Here is a 20,509-nt window from a genome sequence, read left to right on the forward strand (position 1 = left end):
ACAGTAATAGTTTGAGCTCCTTGCGGCGCCTGCGCCGCGTTCAGTGTGAACTCAGTGCAAATAGCACCATAGGGAAATAATATTAACAAGAAAAATATAAGCAGAACCTTAAAAAACATCATCCAGGAAGTTAAAGCTTGGCCCGGAATGGGACCATACCACAAAATTAGTTATAAAGCTGAAAGACAATCAAGTTAAATGCTCAGATCTCAGCTGAAAATGTGAGCATCTTTTCAGCAAACCTCTTTTATTCATAATACATCATTAAACATCAAATATAAATCAGCAGGAAAAAAATGCCATATATATAAAAAGTGGGTGAGTCACCAGAAAAACTAACAGTCAATAAATGCCACTGTGCGTAAATGTTTCACAGGTTCCTCATGATAAGAGAGATGAGTCAAACAGGGTGTAAGGAGCATTCCAGATCAAACCCCACCTGTTCTTTGACGGAGGCCAGGATGTTATTGGCCGTGCTGTCAGCCTCCATTTTGCGGCCAGCTGAACTGTTGTGGATGGTCAGCAGAAGCCCCTCCTCCGTCACTGGGCTCTGCTCAGGAGCTGGCATTCCTCCTGTACACACACACATAAACACACAACACTGTGGTCACCACAGGCAACTCAGCTCAGAGGCTTCCATACACAGCAGAATGTGTGCAAGCCTGTACAAAACACATTTCCTCATAAATGTGACTTAAATCCACCCATCCCTGTTGCACACTGGCAAGTGATGCTGAGAGTTTACCATTAGTGGTCACACACGATACCAGGGCATACACAAACATTCCTCCTACGCATGCCATATGGCCAGAAACGATGGACTGACAGTGTTTTATGTCTGTGACACTGAAAATTAATACCATATGGCCATTAGATAGCATACAACTGAAACACTATTTGTCAGTCAAATAGAAATGCATAAATGCAATTTAACTAATAAAGAAAATAAGCTTTGCTGAGGCTGTCCTAGTATATGGATGCTAAGGGCGTTGATGAGCATGCATGATGATGTAGAAGAAAGGTTGAAAGTGAGAAGAAAACGGTAGTATTAAAGATATTTAGAAAGGTGATGACGTGTTCCCTTCTAGGCTCCCCATCCTCCAGTTGGAAATTTTAAAATGAAAAGTGATGGTCTAATTAGACCACCATCAACTGATGACAGAAAGAGTGGATGAATCTCTGCTCAAGGTAGAGCCGGATTTACCAGTAGCAGAGAGACAGAACAGTAAAAATTCAAATGAGAGGAATGAGCCACTACATACGGCACTAAAACAGCTCCAGTTACTATTATCCATAAGTAATGTGTGTGTGTGCGCACGTAGCACAAAAAAAGTCTCCAGACACTCAGAAATGTGACTCCTTATGTATTCTGGGAGCCTGTCACCTAAAACAGCATAGGTCATTCAAGGTGTCGGAACTGTCCGGGGTCAGGTGCCAGTCCGGCTCTGGAATGACAGATTAAGGTTGTGCTGCTGTAGAGCGGTTTAGTCCATGCAGAATATTCATGGAATCTCCCCATCTGTATCCCAGATTCCTCTGTTGTTCATTCATAGTTTTGTGGCACCGAGATCCCGCCCACTTCCACTGCAGCCTTCAGGTCAAGGACATAGCAAATCATTTCCAGAAAACCAAGCAAAAGGAAACAGCAGACAAGGGGGGGAACGAGATCAAAGCCAGTTTAGTTATTAGGTTGACAAAATTCTCTTCCCCTCCTTTTAATCAAGCAGAATAACAAAGCAAGATGAACGGTTTATGCCCATTTCACTAAACATTTATGACAGGATGACCTAAGGGGTCGAGAAACGACACAGTGGGAATGTATGGTCTGGGTGCCCAGTCAGTCACAGGTTTTAAAGCATAAAAAATACACAGATATGATTTCTACCTAGAAGATTATATGTGAAAAAAAGACTTAAAATACTGAATTAAATGTACTTGTTTTATCTTTTCCAAATCAAATAAATGAAGAAGTATTTTGAAGACAAAAAATAAACAGATTATTTTATTTATATGGGGAAAAGTAATCAGAACTAAATGTCCAATCAGATTAAAAATGTGAAAAAATGTGTCATGTAAACATGCAATTCACATATTCCATCAGGAATCTAGCAGCTCAAATGGAAATCTGTCACGTCGATATGGCGTGAACATGCACAGTCAGGTCAGTGTTCCTGATTCTGAATAACTTGATTCTGACAAGCAGAATATGCATGCCGATTTGATTCAGACGTCGATCATCATAAACCAACCCTCTTCTTTTATACATGGCTACTGACTAAATGCTTCCAAAAGAAGTGTGTGTAGACAAAATAAACTGATTTGTAAAGCACTGTAATATGCTTAGCACATTTCCTCCTTCTTTCCACGGGTCAAATTCAGATGTCTACCCTTGCAAGAAAAAAAAAGATAAGAAAAGAGATCTGAATTAGCTCCGTTCAATATTTTTTTCACCTTAATATGATGAAAAATAAATTTAGAGACCATTTAAAAAAAGATTGCATGACACATGACCTCTCAGTAGTAGAATATTCACAGCAAACAAAAACCCTGCAACTCAAAAGGAAAGAAATATATTTTTACCGGGATGAAAACCGATCAGAAGATTTACCTCCAGTGTTAAGAACTATCTTAAAATGTAAACCCACTGAATATATTAGAAAGCTAAATAAAAAAACAGAAAATCTGTAAGGTATTATTATGTAAAGAAAAAAATATATCTTAACGTACCTCTATTACGCTCGATCTTATCAGACCTTGAATATTTTTAGCCCTTTTTCCTCTAACTTCTTGTTTTCTTTACAATGAAACCTAACCAGTCCGTCAGACTCATCTCACTTGTTCTGCAACATTTCTCGTTGCATCTCACCCCTAACAGAGGGGATAAAGGCTTGTTGAAAGCCTTTGAGTAAAAATGTCGCTGTGACGGGCACCTCCACAGTTCACACAATCACCACGAGACTTGGAAGTCAGTAGGAAGCCGTGGAAGCCAGCCCGGTCTGTTCAGGTTTCAAGGATGTCATTAGATTAATGTTTCAGGATCACACTGTGCAGTTCTCAGGGTAAATATGACCTCGTTCTGGTCAAAACAGCAGCTCTTCTCACAAAGTTAAAAAGTAACAAAAAGAAGACGACTGATAATAAACTTTATTTTATCCCTTAAAGAAATTTGTATGATTAGTTAATCAGGTGTAACAAGTATTGAGTTCAACAAATGCTATTTGGAGTCTGAATTAAATCTCCCTTTTATAGTAAAATAATCCTCAGTCTCTCTCTAGTCTAAGAAAAGTCTTAGTCTGACCCCACCCTAACTAGCAGAATCACATGATCTGATGTCCTGACCTCAGACTTGGCAACTCCTCTGAGCTACTTATACAACCGCTTCTCCTGCAAAACTGTCTCCCCACCTAGAAGAAACATAGTGAGAGGAAAAAGCAGTCTAGCAGTGTAGAAATAAGTTTCTAGAATACATACAATCCATTTAAGAGGTGGAGCATTGAAAATGTCCAAGGCATGTCTAAATTCTCCTATAGCTTCTCAGAACCCTGCATTCATAAGTACATCGATGGTCATCAAAACCCAACTGTGCCTTTTTCAGTTTTCCTTAAGCTTTTTAGTTAGAAAAAAAACAAAACTTTTTCAGCAATACGTTTACCTTTACACAGTGAGACTACCTTAGGGGAGAAAAGGAAAAAGCATGCTTACATGCTGTACCAAAGCAAAGATATTGCAAATGAAGTGGGTCAGTGCATCTTTCACCCAAGGCAAATCCCAACCAGAGCTAAATATTTTTGGTGGATGACAGAGCATGAAAAACTGCTCTCTGTAAATTAAAAGAGCATCTTTAACTATTCCAAGATGTTGCATGTTGGAGTAAAACATGATCTTCATCAGGGCAGACAAACTACGACAGCAGCAGTCTATAGGCGAAAGGCAGGGTACAACAATGTCATTATTTATTAAAACTAAAGATTTAATTGCAGAAGTTTATAAAAATGCAGAAAACCTAATCATCAAAAGCTGTAACCAGCAACGAACAGAAGAAACCCTCTGAATCAGGGCAATTATGTTAGCATGGAGGAAGTTGGACGGACTCTTTCTATTATTGTTTAATTTTGTTGAGGTTTTTGGGGGAACTTCTACAGACTTTAGAAAAAAGAAATAAAATCAAACTTTACTTTTAGACATTTGTAAATGTATTTGTGTCTTCAACCTCATTTGTACTAGGTCTCAGTTCCTGAAAGGCTCCATTTAAAACATTAGAAAATATTTATTCAGAGGAGCTTAAGGTTGACTCAGTAACTGTAAGATGGTTCTACATGAAGCTGAAATAATTCCTAGAATGACTCAATTACAACACATCCTCGAGGCAAGAACCTTTGACTTGATCCTTTGTTTAGTTCGCATGCCTGCACACTGTCCAGCAGCCGCCATGTTTTAAAGGGGGGTGTTATATTGCATGCTAATGTTTACACTAAGTGAAAGGGAGAAAGACAGAAGATAAGACAGAAAACTGTAAAAGTTGAAGGGGATATCATACAGGAAACATGATCGTACAACAACAACTACAACAGTCTGAAACGGCAACATTTAAAGATGCAGTTTAGTATCCAAGTATCCAGATCAGGGTTATTTCAGCGGAGCAGGCTGCTACTTTTAAATTTGTTCCCCCATGGAAAATGAATGGCATCCAGGCTCCATCCCCCAAGGCTCCGTCCAACACATTTCACCACGAACGAAGGCTACACCGACATTTTTCAAATTACGCTGAAATCAAGCCGATACATTGTCTGTTAAAGAGCGTAACAGCCTGGGAAATAATGTTTTTAAACACATTTACCTCCTTATTTGTTCATATATGTAAGAAAAGAGCTTTGAAAACCTAAACCCTGTAACCTTCAGATCATTGACACACCCTGAGTCCTTGCTGGCAGATGAACATCGCTCCTCTAGGCTGGCCAGCCAAACTCTATTACATGGAGTGTCATTTGGTCTAACAAGCGTGGGAGGCGGGACTTTATGATGCATCACTCTCAGCACCTTTCTGCTAGCATAACAGCGTAATGGCAACCACAATGAATGATGCTCTTTATGATGTCCTAGGTCAGATTGAGCTAACCTTAAAACCTTAACAACAGACATCTCTATTGCATTTTCTTTCCAACCCCTTTAGCCCAAAGGGTCTTATGGCTGATTTATACACAGACAGTGCCGCAAACAGGAGGCCTCTGATTGGTCCCCTCTACTCATGCGTATTTCCCGTTTGGTACCTAACTGGCTTGTTTTGTTTGTATGGCCGCCATTGCGGAAAACGACTTGTGAAGTTGGACCAGCTAGAAGAGCGAGGTTCGCAAGAACGCTGGGACCCTTTTCTCAAATGGATTCCCGCTCTTTTTTGCCATCATATCCCGCCGTTGTCACACAAACTTGCCCCCACTTCCTCATCGCCTTCCATAAATCAAAAATGTCTGCATCATACCTGCAACAAGCTCACTGCGACACACTGCTGTGGGAGTATAACCAGCCCTTTAGTAGCAAAGGTCTGAGCCTCTAGCTTGCGATGATGCTTGCCATTAGGGGGTGTGGCTAAAAATGAATACCTGCTGTTGGATCACTCCCACAGAGTCACACATGTCAGGTAATATTTCAAATCTCAGTTTATTTGTCTACACAGCTATGAAACAAAAAGTACTTGAAACATATTTTAGAAATTTTAAAGCCCCATGTGAAAGGCATGTGGATGAAACACCATGTGACTGTGTTTTGGCCATTTCTATAAATAGATAAACATGAGCAGGTGTCAGTTGGTATTTTCAGCTTGTTTCATGAATCATAGAATAAGAAATAGTGCATCGATTGTAGTTACATTGCAGGAGTTACAGTATCTGATTGGTTTTGATCTGATGACACTGACCCTGTAAGTCCTGCATTTGAAATCCAGCCACACCTTCTCTTCACCAGACTGATACACTGTGTATATGTTGTATCAGTTCAATTCAATTCAGTTTATTTATATAGCGCCAATTCACAACACAAGTTATCTCAAGGCACTTTACAGTTCAGTATCAGTCTTGCTGGCTAGGCTATCGCTCCAAAAGAGCGTCAGCTTTAAAAAGCAGGGGTGAAGTGAGGGAACAATTTCACCACCCAGTTAGGAACAACATATCTTTCTCATTCAGCTTTGTGTACGCATTAAAGACTCCAACAATATAAGAGTAGATAAGTAGCCAATGCAAACATGCTTATATCACTGTGGCTTTTAGTTGCATATGTTTCTTAAATATTATCTGACAGGTCTGCAAAAAAAAGAGCAGAGATTCTTGGTATGAGGTTCTTGTCAACAATGAGATTTATTAAGGCCTTTCTGTGACCCCTAGAGGCAAGAAAGAAAGGGAACACTATAGTCACTTTAGGATATACAAGTTTTCTTTGAATGCTCCAACCAAAGTACATGCTTAAGCACCAAAGAGGATCTGTGGGAGAAGTAAGCATGACAGCCAACTGGCATTTAGTAATTCAGTCTGAGTAAAACTGTCTGAAAAGAAGGGGATAAACCGCTCCCAGCAAGGTGTGCAAAGCCTGCAGACAGGTACCCAGAAGGCTCAAAGCTGGATCGATTACAGGGATTTCTAGAAAGTACCGATATATGGGTCAGATCTATCTGAAGAAACATTTCGTTTCAGAGTTTTACAGCAAGTACAAAAGTCTTTCTGCAGATTTACAGACTGTTGAGTAAAAGCTGTACTAGTGATTCAAAACTCAAGTGCAGCCAGTATAAAAGTCTACAAACACAGTTAATGATAGTGGTTGCAGCTTCTCATTCTTAGAAAAGTGTTGTTTTTTATTATTTTCTTATAAAACAGGCTAATTAGTTTGCATTATTAAATGATCAATTAAAAAGTACTCACTTCTTGCTTTTTGTACAACTCCCTCAAAGAAATGAGGTTCTGTCAGCTGAGGACATACAGTTCTGAGAGTTAAATCCATTACTGTCAATATCTTCTGGCATAGAAGATTTGTCTTAAAGAACATAAGTGACATTGAATAACTGACTAACAGCATAGCAAACATTCCTGTTCAAAAACCTTATGTTAAGCAGAATCTATACGTAGACTCTCTGATGAAGAATAAAAATCATTTAAAAAAATCTATGCAAATGAGTCTTATACTGCATCTTCAAAAGGGAAAGCGTCCCAAAAACATAATTCTACACAGATATTGTTATTTATTTCACAAAATGTAATCTTAGATGTGAGCATAGTAGCTTTTTGCACAGAGTATTTAACAGAGCTTCTCATTCCAGAAAACCAGGCATGATTCTTCTGAATTTTAAAGGTTGCAATGAGTCTCAGAGGATTAAAAAGCAGTTTTGATTTGAAGCATTTTGCAGGGCTAGCTTTTTAAAACAATAGAAAAAAGTGAAATAGAAAATAATATAGTTTCTTTCATAAAAACAAAAACAAAAACCTGAGCCAATATATAAATAACCCCGTGCTCAGAATGACAAAGGCAGGCTATTTAAAAGGATAATGGGACACAAATTGTTTAACTCATGCTGTTTGACTTTTTTTTTTTTTTTACACAACTTATACATTCTGAAAATAACTAATAGGGAGTCTTCCTCAGTCCATAATTATGTCTTATTTAAGAAATGTTGTTGTCATCTGACCTGTTAGCCTCTACTATGATCTGTTTACTGATCAGATAAAGGTTGAATTATTTTTAGACCTTCTGTTGCCTTATAAGGACAAAACAAGTTAAAATCACAGCTAATTTTTGGCCCATATTTGCTTAACGTCTACTAGGAATGCTGGCAATATGAGAAGAATGCAAAAAAAAAAAGTTAACAGGCTGAGATGAAGGCCAATAAAGACCAAAGACCGTAGTTTGGTCACTGGAAGAATTAGAACGAGGTTCCAGTTGGTACGGACTTCTTGCAATTTACAAGAAGTAAAGAGCAGAAGCAGAAGTCTTTATTGGTATTTGCCAGTGTAAAACACCAATTTCATATTTTTTGCACACTATCAACAAAAAAAAAAAAAAATCTTCCAATAATATAGGTCAAGATCAAGCAGCAAGTGTATGGCTGCAATAACAGAATGACGCCCCATTTTTTTCTTATAGCCCTGAGGGATAAGACATTTCTCTGCTCTCTAGTACACGTTGACCTTTGCAATGCAACTTTAAAAGCTGTTTAGGGTTCACAGCATTTCATGGGAATTATGTAAAAAAATAGTGTTTTTGGCAGGAACTCATTTACAAAATGTGTTAATTGCAGTATCTTTATTGTGCCTATCTCTTTTGCAGTATGATTAGTTCACTTTGACCTTAAAATGCCTCTGGCTTAGAAGCTAAAATTAATTTTTGTAGTATATTAAGTCTTTAACCCATACACCTAAAATACTTTAACTATAGGTGAGTATAAAGGAAATGAGTCACATTGAGAGCAAAGAGTGAGCCGATTGAAAAATGTCTATATGACTCACTTTAATGAAAGATGCTTTCAAGACTCTGTGACACATGAATGTTCATTAAACTTATCTAGAGTGACTAAGCAGCCGTATGGGCTTATCAAGAGTAGTAGGGAGAAAGATTTTTCTTAAAATACTATCAGCAGCTGCAACAGCCTCCCAGAAGACCAACAGCAAATAATCACACCTTTCAAACAGATCAAATTAACAACTTTAGTCTCAAAGATGTTTATCAACAGGAGCTGTAACTTGTTGCGACTACTTCAATAAATAAATATGCTTTAAAAGAAAGAATCGAGAGATTTGATATGCTCAGGGAACACGGAAAACCCGGAAAACCCAAAACAATCTTTAACAATCCTATACTGAGCATTTTACAGATATCACTGAGGCCAGCAAAAAGCAGCACAATATTGAGGTTTTTCATTATGAAAAAGCTAACATAAATTGTTCCCTTAGGACGCTAATGATTTATCTAAGCACATGGTGGAATTGCTTATAAAAGCAAAACAAACAAACAATATAGCCTGACAGGCTTGAAAGCAAAGGAGTGCTGATACCAGACAGCTTCAGCTCACTGCACAACCACTCTATCAATGATTACCATGTGCAAGCTTTGTAAGCCTACGAGAAAGACAAAGTAGCCTTTAAATAGACACATACCTGTCATTTTGTTGATCTAGGAATCAACATGGTGAGACAAACGATGGACAGCATTCCGACAGCACCTTCACCTCTTTCTCAATAAGACAAAGAGGGCGAATGAATCCGCAAGATGCTGCACCCATACTTACCTTCCTCTCTGAACCTCACGCCCACAAGTGTTGCAATAACCTGAGGCCTATTTGAGCATGTGTCCACAGGGTAGGGCATGCCCCTGATTAGCAGCAAACAGTCATTCTGCAGTATATAATGATACAGGGCTCTGTACAGTGATTGCCCACTTTACTGATTTCTTCTCTTTCTGTGTTCTTGTTGTCGGATGATTAATCAGATATTAACGTCAGACAGTTAACTCAGGTAAACATTAAATGAAGTTATTAAAACTGTTACAAAGTAAAAAAAATATTAAAAGCATTCTTGTCCTTTGTTAGAGAGTAATTGGCCTTTAAAATTAATAACTGGCGTGTCATTTGTCACAGGCTGCAGCTTTGAAGTGCTTCCAATAACTGCCAATGAGTTCATTGGAACCTAAATGAAATGTCCAATTAAAAAATGTTTATACATTTTTAAGTAGCTAAATCATTTTAATTTTATGACATTTCAGGGGATTTTGTGGAAGAATTGATTATTAGGTGTAAATCTGAATAAAGTTCAGACCTTGACTGCCATTTAAAAACCTTAATTTTTCTTTTTAGGCTAGTTGGTTCCTGGAGTCCTGTGGATAGTCCTGTTTAAAGTGACTAAAAGTTCATAAGTTCTGCTTTGTTTTCTGCAAAACTCACGGTTCCAACAATTAGGGCAAGCTAACTAGTTCCGAGAAAGAAAAACGGCCCCAGACCACCACAGTGACATCACAGTTTTATTAATGCTCTGGTGCTGAAAGGCTCCATTGGTTTCAACCAACCTATCTGAAAAAGTTCCTCTTTTATTTCACTAGTTCATTAAAAAGTGTTCCAAAGTTCCCTGGGATTATCATGTCGGTTTTTAGGCAAAATTGTGGATGACTGGTGGGTTCCCTCGCAAAGTCTCAGAGCTAATGGGCCTTTCAGACAGCGATAGCGCTGTTCTCTAAAACTCATTACTTTCAAGGGTATGCACACCATGCTGCATGCACTGCGAGAGCATTGCACAACGCAAAGGAGCACCTGTGCAAGCTATAGTCAAAGTTCAACCATGCTGAACTTTTGACGAAATAAAGAGAAGCAGGTATTGAGATGCTTTGTCCAACTCTCCCCAGAAGATCCAGGGACTGTTCCAGACAGAGCCGAGAAGAGACCCCGGCATGGTCGCTGTGAAAATGGAGCTATTTCACAAGACTGAACTCCCCAAGCTGCACAATGGACCTGAGGGCTTCATGCATCCATGGCCTCTTCTTCCTTGCTACTATTTTTCTCCGAACTAGCAGGGTTAGTAAGGAGCGCCAGAACATCATGATGCTGCACTCAACAGACTGCATCCATCGCGATTGGTTCAGTAACTTTTTTAAGAGTAGTCAAGATCATTTGTCACTACCCAATCCATCCCGCAAGCACGACCCGTACCACATTTGCACATTTGCATCCAGATATACATCCGGGTTTCCATATATAATGTCATTATGTTACTAAATTTACTTATTTCTATCCTTAACTCTGTTAAGAATGCAAATACATATCTTTAAAAATGTTTTATGAATTTTTCTGAGACAATTTCGATGCTTTTTACATTTTTTAGTTAAATTGCTTGTCTCACATCATCATCAGACATGCTCAGAGTAGTCTGGCAACCATGTTTATCTGCATTTTAGTTGTTTCTCTCTTTAGGTTATGCACCACATACCATAACTTTAACACGAAAGAAAAATATAAAACTCAAATAGACTAGATTTATGTTTAATTTAGGTCGACCCGGATGTATATCTGTTTGCGCATGCGCAAATGAGCTGAGGATACAGATCGCGCTTACAGGACGGATCGGGTAGAAACAATGTTTTTGATTTTTGGACAATCAATTATGTGTCTAACAGCATATTATGTGTCTCTTTTTAATTAATCACTCTGTATTCCTTACCCTTTATTCCTTTATTAAATGAAGTCATAGTTAAATAACAACTGCTTGTAGTTATCAAGGTGATGTTTTCCTGGTGTTGAAGGTTGTTTTTATAATCTGAAATATTCGGGTGTGACCAAAAAATGGGTAAAAAAAATGAAACTAAAGACATCTGTTAAGGAGAAACAGTTTTACAACACTGTAGCTGCATCAGAATGTCCTACTGTACTTATTAATGTTTCCTTTGTGGCACTAATTGGCAGGAAGTATTTATTCAAAAGAGGATGCTGGAAAACTAACAGCGCTTCCAAACAATCTATGTTTGCAATGTGTGGCAGAAGATCTTTCTGCAAACAAATCCCGGCAGAGATGATTTACCTCAAACATAATTTCCTCACAACAGTAGGTCACCTAATGGGGTACAGAGAGGCTCAACTTAAGACAGTTTCCCCCATGGCACAAGCAGCAATATGTTGTGACAGAGTGAGACATGAATTATTCTGATTGCATGCAAATCCCTTAAATAGAATCACATATTGAGCTAAGCAGGCATGTTTCATCCTGTCACACATTGTTAGTTAAATACATGTAATACCCTGATGCATTTCTGCATATAGTTATAATGCAAACCCAGACTCTGTTGCAGTACGACTCGTTAATAGGGAATTATAGTATTAGATTGGATGCTTTGCATTTGCAGAAGTCATTAAGAAAGAGAAAACAATTTTGTAACAGCTGTGCTACAACTGTGTTGTTACACATTATTCTGATAATTGTCTGACTTGATTATTATCCAACCTAATTTAACAGTTCAGCAAATGTATGTTTAATCAGTGTGACATGTTTTACTGAACCTGTGCACTCAATTTTCCATGTCAGACATTTCCTGCAGAGGAAACAATTTGATGCACAAAAATAAGTAAGTAAGCAGCTATGCATGGTTGGAAGTTTTGCAAAATATTTACCAGAACACAAGGATCATAAAAAGCATACAAAGAAAACAGAGGAATACTAAATGTCCTTATGGTTAATTATTCAACAGGTGAAAGATGTCTATTCATTCACACAGCAAGCAATCTCACAGTATCATTTTGCTTCAGGAATGGACCACTTCTTAGTATCAAGGCATACCTACATCTGATTACTTCAGACTGTGATCTGAACTTTTCCTGACTGTGATAAGAAAAGCAAGCTAAATAATCTAAGCTTAGTTTGCTCTCAATGTTGCTCTTTAAGAAGCAGAAAAATGTAAAACAAAGCAATAAGGCCATATTAGCACAATTTGTTTGGGTTCATGCAGTAAAGTAGTTGTATTTCGAAACAACATTGTGTGGAGTGGAGAAAACCTCTTCAGAGTTTCTTAAGAATCTAATGGAGGCTTTCAAACTTGCATGGCAGGCTGTTGCTTGTTTCACCTCATCATGGCAGACATGGATTTACAAAGCGACTGGTCGTGTTTTTTACTTCAAAAAACTGAACAAAGCTGTCGGCGTTCCTAGGTTCACCAGATTCCCAGAGATGGAACCAGTTTGGGGAATACCACGGTCGCTTTGAGCTGTACTTCCATCTTATCAGTGACCCAGTTCGGGTCCTTACTTTCCTGCACTGGGGGACGAGTCACCAAAACAACATTGGGTTAGGTGAGACGGCATTCTGGAGCTTTAAAAGGAGCAGCGGGAAATCAGTGAGAGGACACCAATAGATAAAGAAACAGAACCATAGGGGTTGGACTCCCTACCAACTGAGCTTTCGTGCTGATAAAAAGATCAAAATATATATATATATATATATATATATATATATATATATATATATATATATATTTGATCTTTTTTTTATCAGCATTAAATATATAAGTAGCATCTTGTTTTTCTAAATATCTTTTCGAAATATCTTCCTGTAATCAGATTGAAAACTTCATGCTGTTATGCAACAGGTTTTCCTTAAGAATCATCATCTGTTTATAGAAAATTATTCATCTTCTTTTTGTAGATTTATATCTATAGTAGATATTTAATAAAATATGCGAGTTCTCATTCATCTTTCTAAATGAAAGTAAAATTTACAGTTCTAAATGATGCTTTCTTTGCCATAGTGCAGAAAAAAAATCATCACTATTGTTTTAAGACCATAAAAATAAAATATTACACTAAGAGCAATTTAGAGATATGGCCACTCTAAATATTCAGTGTTTCCCACAGAATCTAATTATAATTGCAGTAGTTATAATGGGAGCATAAATAATAATTTTGTTTTGTTCCCTCAGTTCCGCTATGCACTTAACATTCACTTGAACTTGCTTGTTTGTTTGTTTTTTTGTCAATAAACTAGCTGGTAAAATTAGTTTCCCATTTATTTGAATACACCAAACAGATATAAAAAAAACCCTGATAACCAAAATGATTGGTTTCATTGTGGGTTTATTTAAAAAATATTGCTTTAAAACCACCAAAGCCAAGAAAAGTCTAGGTTTGTTTAATGTGTTGGTTTAATGTAATGTTTAGTGTGTTTATGAACTGTAAAGCTGGTCTCAAATCCAGCTTTACAGAAACCAATGGTTTACTGAAAAGTAAACAAAACAAAGTTTTGAATGGGTATGTTGTTACTTTAATTCAAACTTATATCAGAAAAGTCTTTATAACAAAGCTTTGAGATATTTTGGGGGAATCTTGTTAAAAATGTCTTTCATAGCAAACAAATATCTCTTCATTCATGGCAATAAACAGACATCTGTACATTCTTATGACTTAAAGTGTTGTGAAAGAGTTGTTTAGTATACTGAGAAAGCTATTTAAGACAATGGTGATAAATGGTCAGGATTATGAGACTGAATTCTTTCGTCAAGAGCCATGCACTTCTGAACTGTAGCAAACATGGAAAACAAGGAGGGAGAACTCCTGGTCCCTGTGGCATTTCATTAAACTGAACAACAAAACATGTTGATCTTGATGTGTGTTTTTCTTAATTTAATGGTTATTCATAGTATCTGGTACAGAACAAATAAAATGTTTGACGTCTAATAAATGACCTGTATAATTTAAGGGTGAAGTTTTGCACTGCTATTAATGTTCATCTGATTGAGAAAACAAAACAAGCAAGAAAACTGAGACAGATGTTCTTTTAAGCATGCATGTGTAGGAAGATGATTATACTGTTTCCATAATTTCAGAATAAACATTTTATAACATAAGGTCAAGTTTGCCAATACTTAATTACACCCAATTAAATTGTTTTGGAGCTGCATTATTAAAATGTGATGCTTGGTGACAAGGCATAGGCCCAAATGTCATATAATCATGCTTTTTTTTAATTAATACTGCTCTTGTAGATGTCTGAAATTTCAGTTACTTAACCTCAGTGAAAGAACTCAAATTCTTATGAAGTATTCTTTTGCGCATTCATGCTTGTACTTTGCATTGTTAATCATGCAGATCCCTAAAACTTTTCATGTAGCGACCTGACCTTAAATCACTGACTAAGAACATGAAGAGCTAAAGAACAGATAAGAGTCTGCTATTTCAGTAACCAAGCTACAGAATTGCCTAATATTTCAACTCTATTATCAGAAATATGCAGTTTTTCATAAGTACTTTATTTATTAGAATTATTCTAAAAATTTGCATGATCCCTTAAAAGTCTGATGTGTTGCTAAAACAACTAAAATGATTAAAAGTGGAAAAGTTACCAAAAATTATGCAAAGATTTAAAAACCCTATGTAAGGCACACGAGATTATCCTACCCAAAATGAGAAATCAGATAAACAGAATTAAATACATTACCTAACATAATAAGTTAGATGTATGCATTGAAATATATTCAAAATTATTTCAAAAAGAACCATTGTCAAATCAGCATATCCATGAATAAAAAAAACATCACAGAATAAGCTATTCAGGTTTTGCCTGGGATAGAAATGAATATTCTAAGCTGTTTTTGAATTAAAACATCAGAACAAATTTAGACAATTTAATGGCACATATCTCATGAAATAAAAATGAAAATGCTTTTACTAGCTGTGCTTCCATCCAAATGTCATGCACATTTTGAAGCTACTTTTAAAACTTAACCTTAAAAAAGCTTAAAAAAGAAAATGTGAATTAGGTTTGTTTCCCTACATTGGAGCAAACTAACCAGAAAAAGCCACCAAATACCTGCGAAGAAGGTGTGTGCAACCATCTGTTTGGGCAGCTGAATTCGAACGTGTGGCATAATGCCTTGACCAGTGGGCAATGGGCAACTCTTGCAATAGGAATTTATAATGCAAAGGACAGCTCACCGCCAACATGTTAAACACTGCCAGACTCAGGATGAGAGCCTTGTCTTTGACTGCTGCTGTTCTCCCCAGCAGTCATAGCAATATTAATGGCTCAACTTCATTTATGTTAATCTTAGACATTGGGGTCCAATGTCTGTGATGATATTAACAATGATTATTAGGGTAGGAGGATGCATTTTTGCTCTGCAGTTGACTGCATCGCCACTATCCAATTACTGCCTCACAAGACACTCCTACAGGGGCATGTGACCCTACCCCCCACAGTGCTTGAGGAGAAAGCAATCTACTTAAGTCAAACCCTGGCCAAATTTTTCACCAAATCAGCCTCTCATCCATACGAAGCCGGCGTTTCTGTAAACAATCTTTTTTTTATTAAGCCTTCAGAGTTTCCATCTTTAAGCTCTAACCGCATTTTTTTTCTTACACGCATGCGTCATAGCGTCGCCTCTAAACACGCATGCGCGACACAGTATCACAACAACAATGGCGCCGTACTGTGTTGAATGGTTGCTGCTCATGCTACTCACCCTGCTGTCGGGCTTACAACAGAATCTTCTTCTTCTGGAATATCTCCAGGAAGAACAGAGCAATATAGACGACATAGTTCATCACCTCAATTTGACTGAACCACAAAAATGGACCCGCAGGGCCATTTTCCGGTTTTCCGGTTTGGTTGTTGTTTAAATATTACTGCGCATGCCCAACATTTCGTTGCCTGTTTTAGCCTATTTTTGCTTTGGCAACACAGCGCCACTTACAGGCCTGGCATACATTTTGCAGCGTTTACATGCATTCGTGTGGTCGATCACATTTATTTTACGCCTCTGTCTTTACGACAAACGTTCTGGAAAATATTAGCGTTTCATGTTCGTTTTGACTTCGTGTGGACGGGGCCTTAAAGTAAGTTCCTTTTGGAGCTGATCTTGGGCCAGCCACATCAGACATGCGCCATTGTGGAAGGCCACAACAACCAGAATTTGCTCACTTATCAGAGGCTAAATGGACCTGGTGGCTGACTTCAGAACCAATTTGCTGCAAAACAAAGATATTTTTCTCTGGGTTACAGGGAACTTTCGGATGCCTGAAGAGACTGGGGGTGTTGACCTAAGAACTACCTTGTAGCCTGACATGCTAAGCTGTTGAATACTGCAACTTAGCCTTTTCCAAATGGAGATCAGCAGCAGTTGGAGAGCTGGCACGGAAGGGAAAGAGCTACCAGCTAAATATTTTGATGAAATAGTTTTTAGCCAAATGATGTTTCATTTATTATGTCTTGCATTGTGAATTGGTTTGAACAAATTCCAATTGCTCTAAATTGGTTAAAAGCTCATTTGACCACAATCCAAAATTTCAAGATAAACGTTGATTCTCAAACTAAAATCCATGCAGAACTGTGATTTCATGGCTTCATTTTATTGATTATGGTTTGTAAAATTGTAATCTTCTTCTTCGTGTACATTGTGTAGCTTAGTTTAGTTAAGTTTCACATGTATAGTCAAAAATTCTTAAATTATATAAGTTATACTTGAAGATGAAAGATTTTCGTTTGAGTAAACTCATATTTTGAATGAAAGTTGAGGTGAATTTATTCCACATATGCTCTTGGTATCTGTTTTATTATGGTTTGAGCCCAATTCACTCTTTCATTTGTTGTTCTAATACAAAGCCATGTTTACGCAATGTTAAAAGTTCAAGGAATTAAAATTCATTAAGAAGTTCAAGCTATTTCATCCAGAAAGAACTGTGTTTAACCAGCTCATTTATAAACATAAACTTTTATGATCCTTATTCCTAAAAAGATTGCAATCAAGAATTCATAGGAACCGGAATTAAATGAGGAATTGTAATTATTCAAAGGATACCAAACCCTAATTATTAACCCTGCAATGATAAGGACAATGTCAACATAGACTAGTGGTAAATTTAGGGTTTAAATTTAACACTTGGAACTTAATTTTCATTTGCCAGAGCACCATTCGTCACAAGGCGAGTAGACACTTGGACCACAACTGCACTTCAGTCACATCCTTTAAGCTTTTATTTTGGTAAGTTTCCCCTTCGTCTCTTTTGTTCTCTTCTGTCTGTTCCTCGCATGACGATAGATGTGCGTACAAAGAGCACAACCCCAAATTCCCGTCATTAAACAACAACTCCAGCACATGCTAATGATGACAAAGAATGTGTTTCAAAAGAGACTGGATTATTTATGACGATGATGCTAATCAGCTGCTCAATGTGCAGCAAATACGTAGAAGAAAGTTGACACTATTTCATTGACTGTCAATCTATAAAACTAAGGAGATTATCCTTAAACACAAACAGTAAAGTCCAAATTCGCTAGATGTCCTTGTCTCAGGCTAAGTCGAAACGACCCATGCCAGAGCCACTGTTCGTATTGCTGATGGCTACATCAACACAAATGCACAAAAATTTAATTATTGTTATGCGTTGCCCATGCCATAGGGAAGAAAAGCTATGCTTTTATTAATGGACAATAAAATATATTTTGCCATTTTATTTATGGCCACTTGATCAAATAAAGTATTTTGCATTTTTGAATGAAATGTAAAGAAATCACAACTACATTTAATAAAACTAGACCGCCTTTTGCTGTAACGTTTTTTGGATTTAACATAATGCCTAAGTGAAATAATATGTTCCTTAAAAAAATATAATAGCAAATTATTATTATTTTCCTGGCCGGTAAATAATCTTCTCTTCCAGTCCACTTGGCCAGTGAGTCGAAAAAGGTTATTTTGGACCCTGGTTACACTTGGCTTTAATAAACAGGAAGGAGAGGTAGCAAACTAGAGTGGACCAATTCAAGGATTGAGTGAGGGTTTAATGAATCTGTTACAATCAAATAAGTTGTTGTTACTTTATCGTGTCGGCTAGTATTAGTTGTGGTACATGCCATTTGGAGATGTTGAGAGAAGTGGATCAGCTAATGATTTAAGTGAATAAAAGTATTGCTGAATAAGAACTTATTCAACAAGCAAAATTGTATGAGTTGATTTGAATTCTGCTGTTTCTGTCAAGCTCTTTTAATGTTATATTTTTAAATGCAAATAAAAAACGATGCAAACACGTCTACTGACTCTTGGCTACTCGGACATTTTCGGACCATAATTTCTGTTACATATGAGAGTTATTAAATCCCATTTCTTTCATAAATGGCTTAAAATGGCACAGTTAATGATCAATTACACAAATTGTATTAGTGAAGACGAGGCAACAGTTACAGTACAAGCCTTAACATACGTCAACCCACATCTATAACTAAACATCACTGCAGAATGTAAAGCTAAGCAATGTATTAAATGTCACTTTAAATGCCATATGCTTGAAATTAATTCATTTGCTCATATTTAAAGTCAAGAGATCCACTTTTCTGGCATAATTAGACTTTGTTGCAGTCATTTAAGTACCTTGACATTTAAAAGTGAATCTGTTATGCAAACAGATGAGATACATAAGTCCTGCATATTATTGAGATTTTAGTTGTGTAAATGTACTTAAGAGTTGTGGCATCACTTGAATGACACCTTGGGGGTCCAGGCATTTTGTTCTGACTAGGGGTATCATAAATCTCTGATACTAAAAAAGAAATATAATGTTAAGTATTATACTAATTTAACAAAAAAAAACATGTAACATGACCAATACAGGACTCTCCCCAAGGCATTTTGACATAACAAGCCATTACACTGTCACTTATCAAAATAATGCAGCAATTAAGCCGTTATGTTGATTTTCAATCAGCGTAACAGCTGTGGAAATTAATTCCCTCTAATGACCCCCTTTCAGAGACATAGACAGGTATCGGGTATTACAGGCTAACAAAGAACCCAAACGACTGCCCATTCCTGAGGGGCGAACCCATTCGTACGGTTCAATTTGCATGTTTTCTAAGCATAAACAAGGCTTTGTTTTTGGTCCACCCTATAAGAAGAAGCGAAACAATCTCAAACTTGGAAGCAAAGTCCAATGGATTGTATTTTTTAAGTTTTTTGGAATACTTTTATTACTTGTTTGCACAGGAATATTAGAAATGGTTTGATCAAGTAAGATTACTAAAAGAGTAAACAGTCAGTGGGTATAAGAACAACTGACCAATTTTTTGATCAAGCAATGGTTTAAATAAACTTTCAACATAAGAGGATTATTTCTATCAACAGACTTTGAATGTGGCCAATATGATCTGATACTGATACTTTTTTAAAACCATCTTAATTCCTTCAATGGCAATGCTAACTGTTTTTTCAGTAAAATAAGATTTATATATCTTGTTTTTATAGTTGCGAACTAAGTTAGCGAAATGCTTAAAAGTAAGGAGTAGAAAGGGTGGAGCAGAGCAAAGAATAGAGACAGTACACATGTACTAAAAGTTTGTTTTTAGACCTGCTAACTGTGTAGATATACTTGTTTAATTTCCGTTGAGTATCTTTCGGTGAAATTGCTTCTTAAATCCACAGGGCTCTTTCTAGGAACAATTTTACAAAATGAAATGATTGCTTTCTGCAATTAAAAGAAAAAACACAATGCTGGTCCATCCATTTCACAGAAGCCACGACTGTAAATGAGGCTTTAAATTCTTGATAAGACATATCAAAGAAGTTTAGTCTTGGAGTCCTAAAAAAAGGTGTGATATTTTCAAACTTTACAACTGCAAATATTCATTAGTTGTTTGTTACATTGTGCAGATAAACATAATAAAGCAATAGGATTTTTCCCCAAACTAAAAAAAGTTTCTATTGTGGTTTTCCCAAGACAAATGTTAGAGTCCTCCAAGTCTGCTTTCCTTCCCAGCTCAGTGTCTACTTTTCCTGTTGAGATAGTGTGAGAAGAACTTGGTATATTCATCAAGGTGGGCACTATCCCCTGCTGAGGTAACTCAAGGGCTTAAATACCCAAAGGATTGCTTAAACAGTAAGCCGTCTGCCCTACGTGCACTGAAGAAACTCTGTCCTTCCACTGCCTCTGTTCACATCAACAGAGACAAATGTCCATGTCTCAGACTCAGCATGTCAAATCAATGGGGGGCTCTTTTACTGGACAAAATTCCATTGTGCT

General features: G+C 37.0%; 1 protein-coding gene across 5 annotated transcripts in view; it reads right to left on the reverse strand.

The window, feature by feature from the left end:
• Window positions 1–20,509, reverse strand: part of LOC119783883 (plakophilin-4-like) — a 111,227-nt gene that overhangs the window by 81,576 nt on the left and 9,142 nt on the right. For 4 of the 5 annotated variants that reach the window (XM_038285606.1, XM_038285602.1, XM_038285605.1 and 1 more), the window contains exons 1-2: window positions 9,132–9,271; window positions 440–573 (exon numbers count right to left, since the gene is read on the reverse strand). In XM_038285606.1, coding sequence (XP_038141534.1) covers window positions 440–573; window positions 9,132–9,138 — 141 coding nt within the window. In that variant the 5' untranslated portion in view covers window positions 9,139–9,271. Of the gene's footprint in view, window positions 1–439; window positions 574–9,131; window positions 9,272–20,509 lie in introns of those variants that run through there. The other variant, XM_038285604.1, reaches the window with a different exon arrangement.

Source organism: Cyprinodon tularosa, unplaced genomic scaffold (assembly GCF_016077235.1).
Source record: "Cyprinodon tularosa strain WSP-4 unplaced genomic scaffold, ASM1607723v1 ctg212, whole genome shotgun sequence".
Lineage (NCBI taxonomy): Eukaryota > Metazoa > Chordata > Actinopteri > Cyprinodontiformes > Cyprinodontidae > Cyprinodon > Cyprinodon tularosa.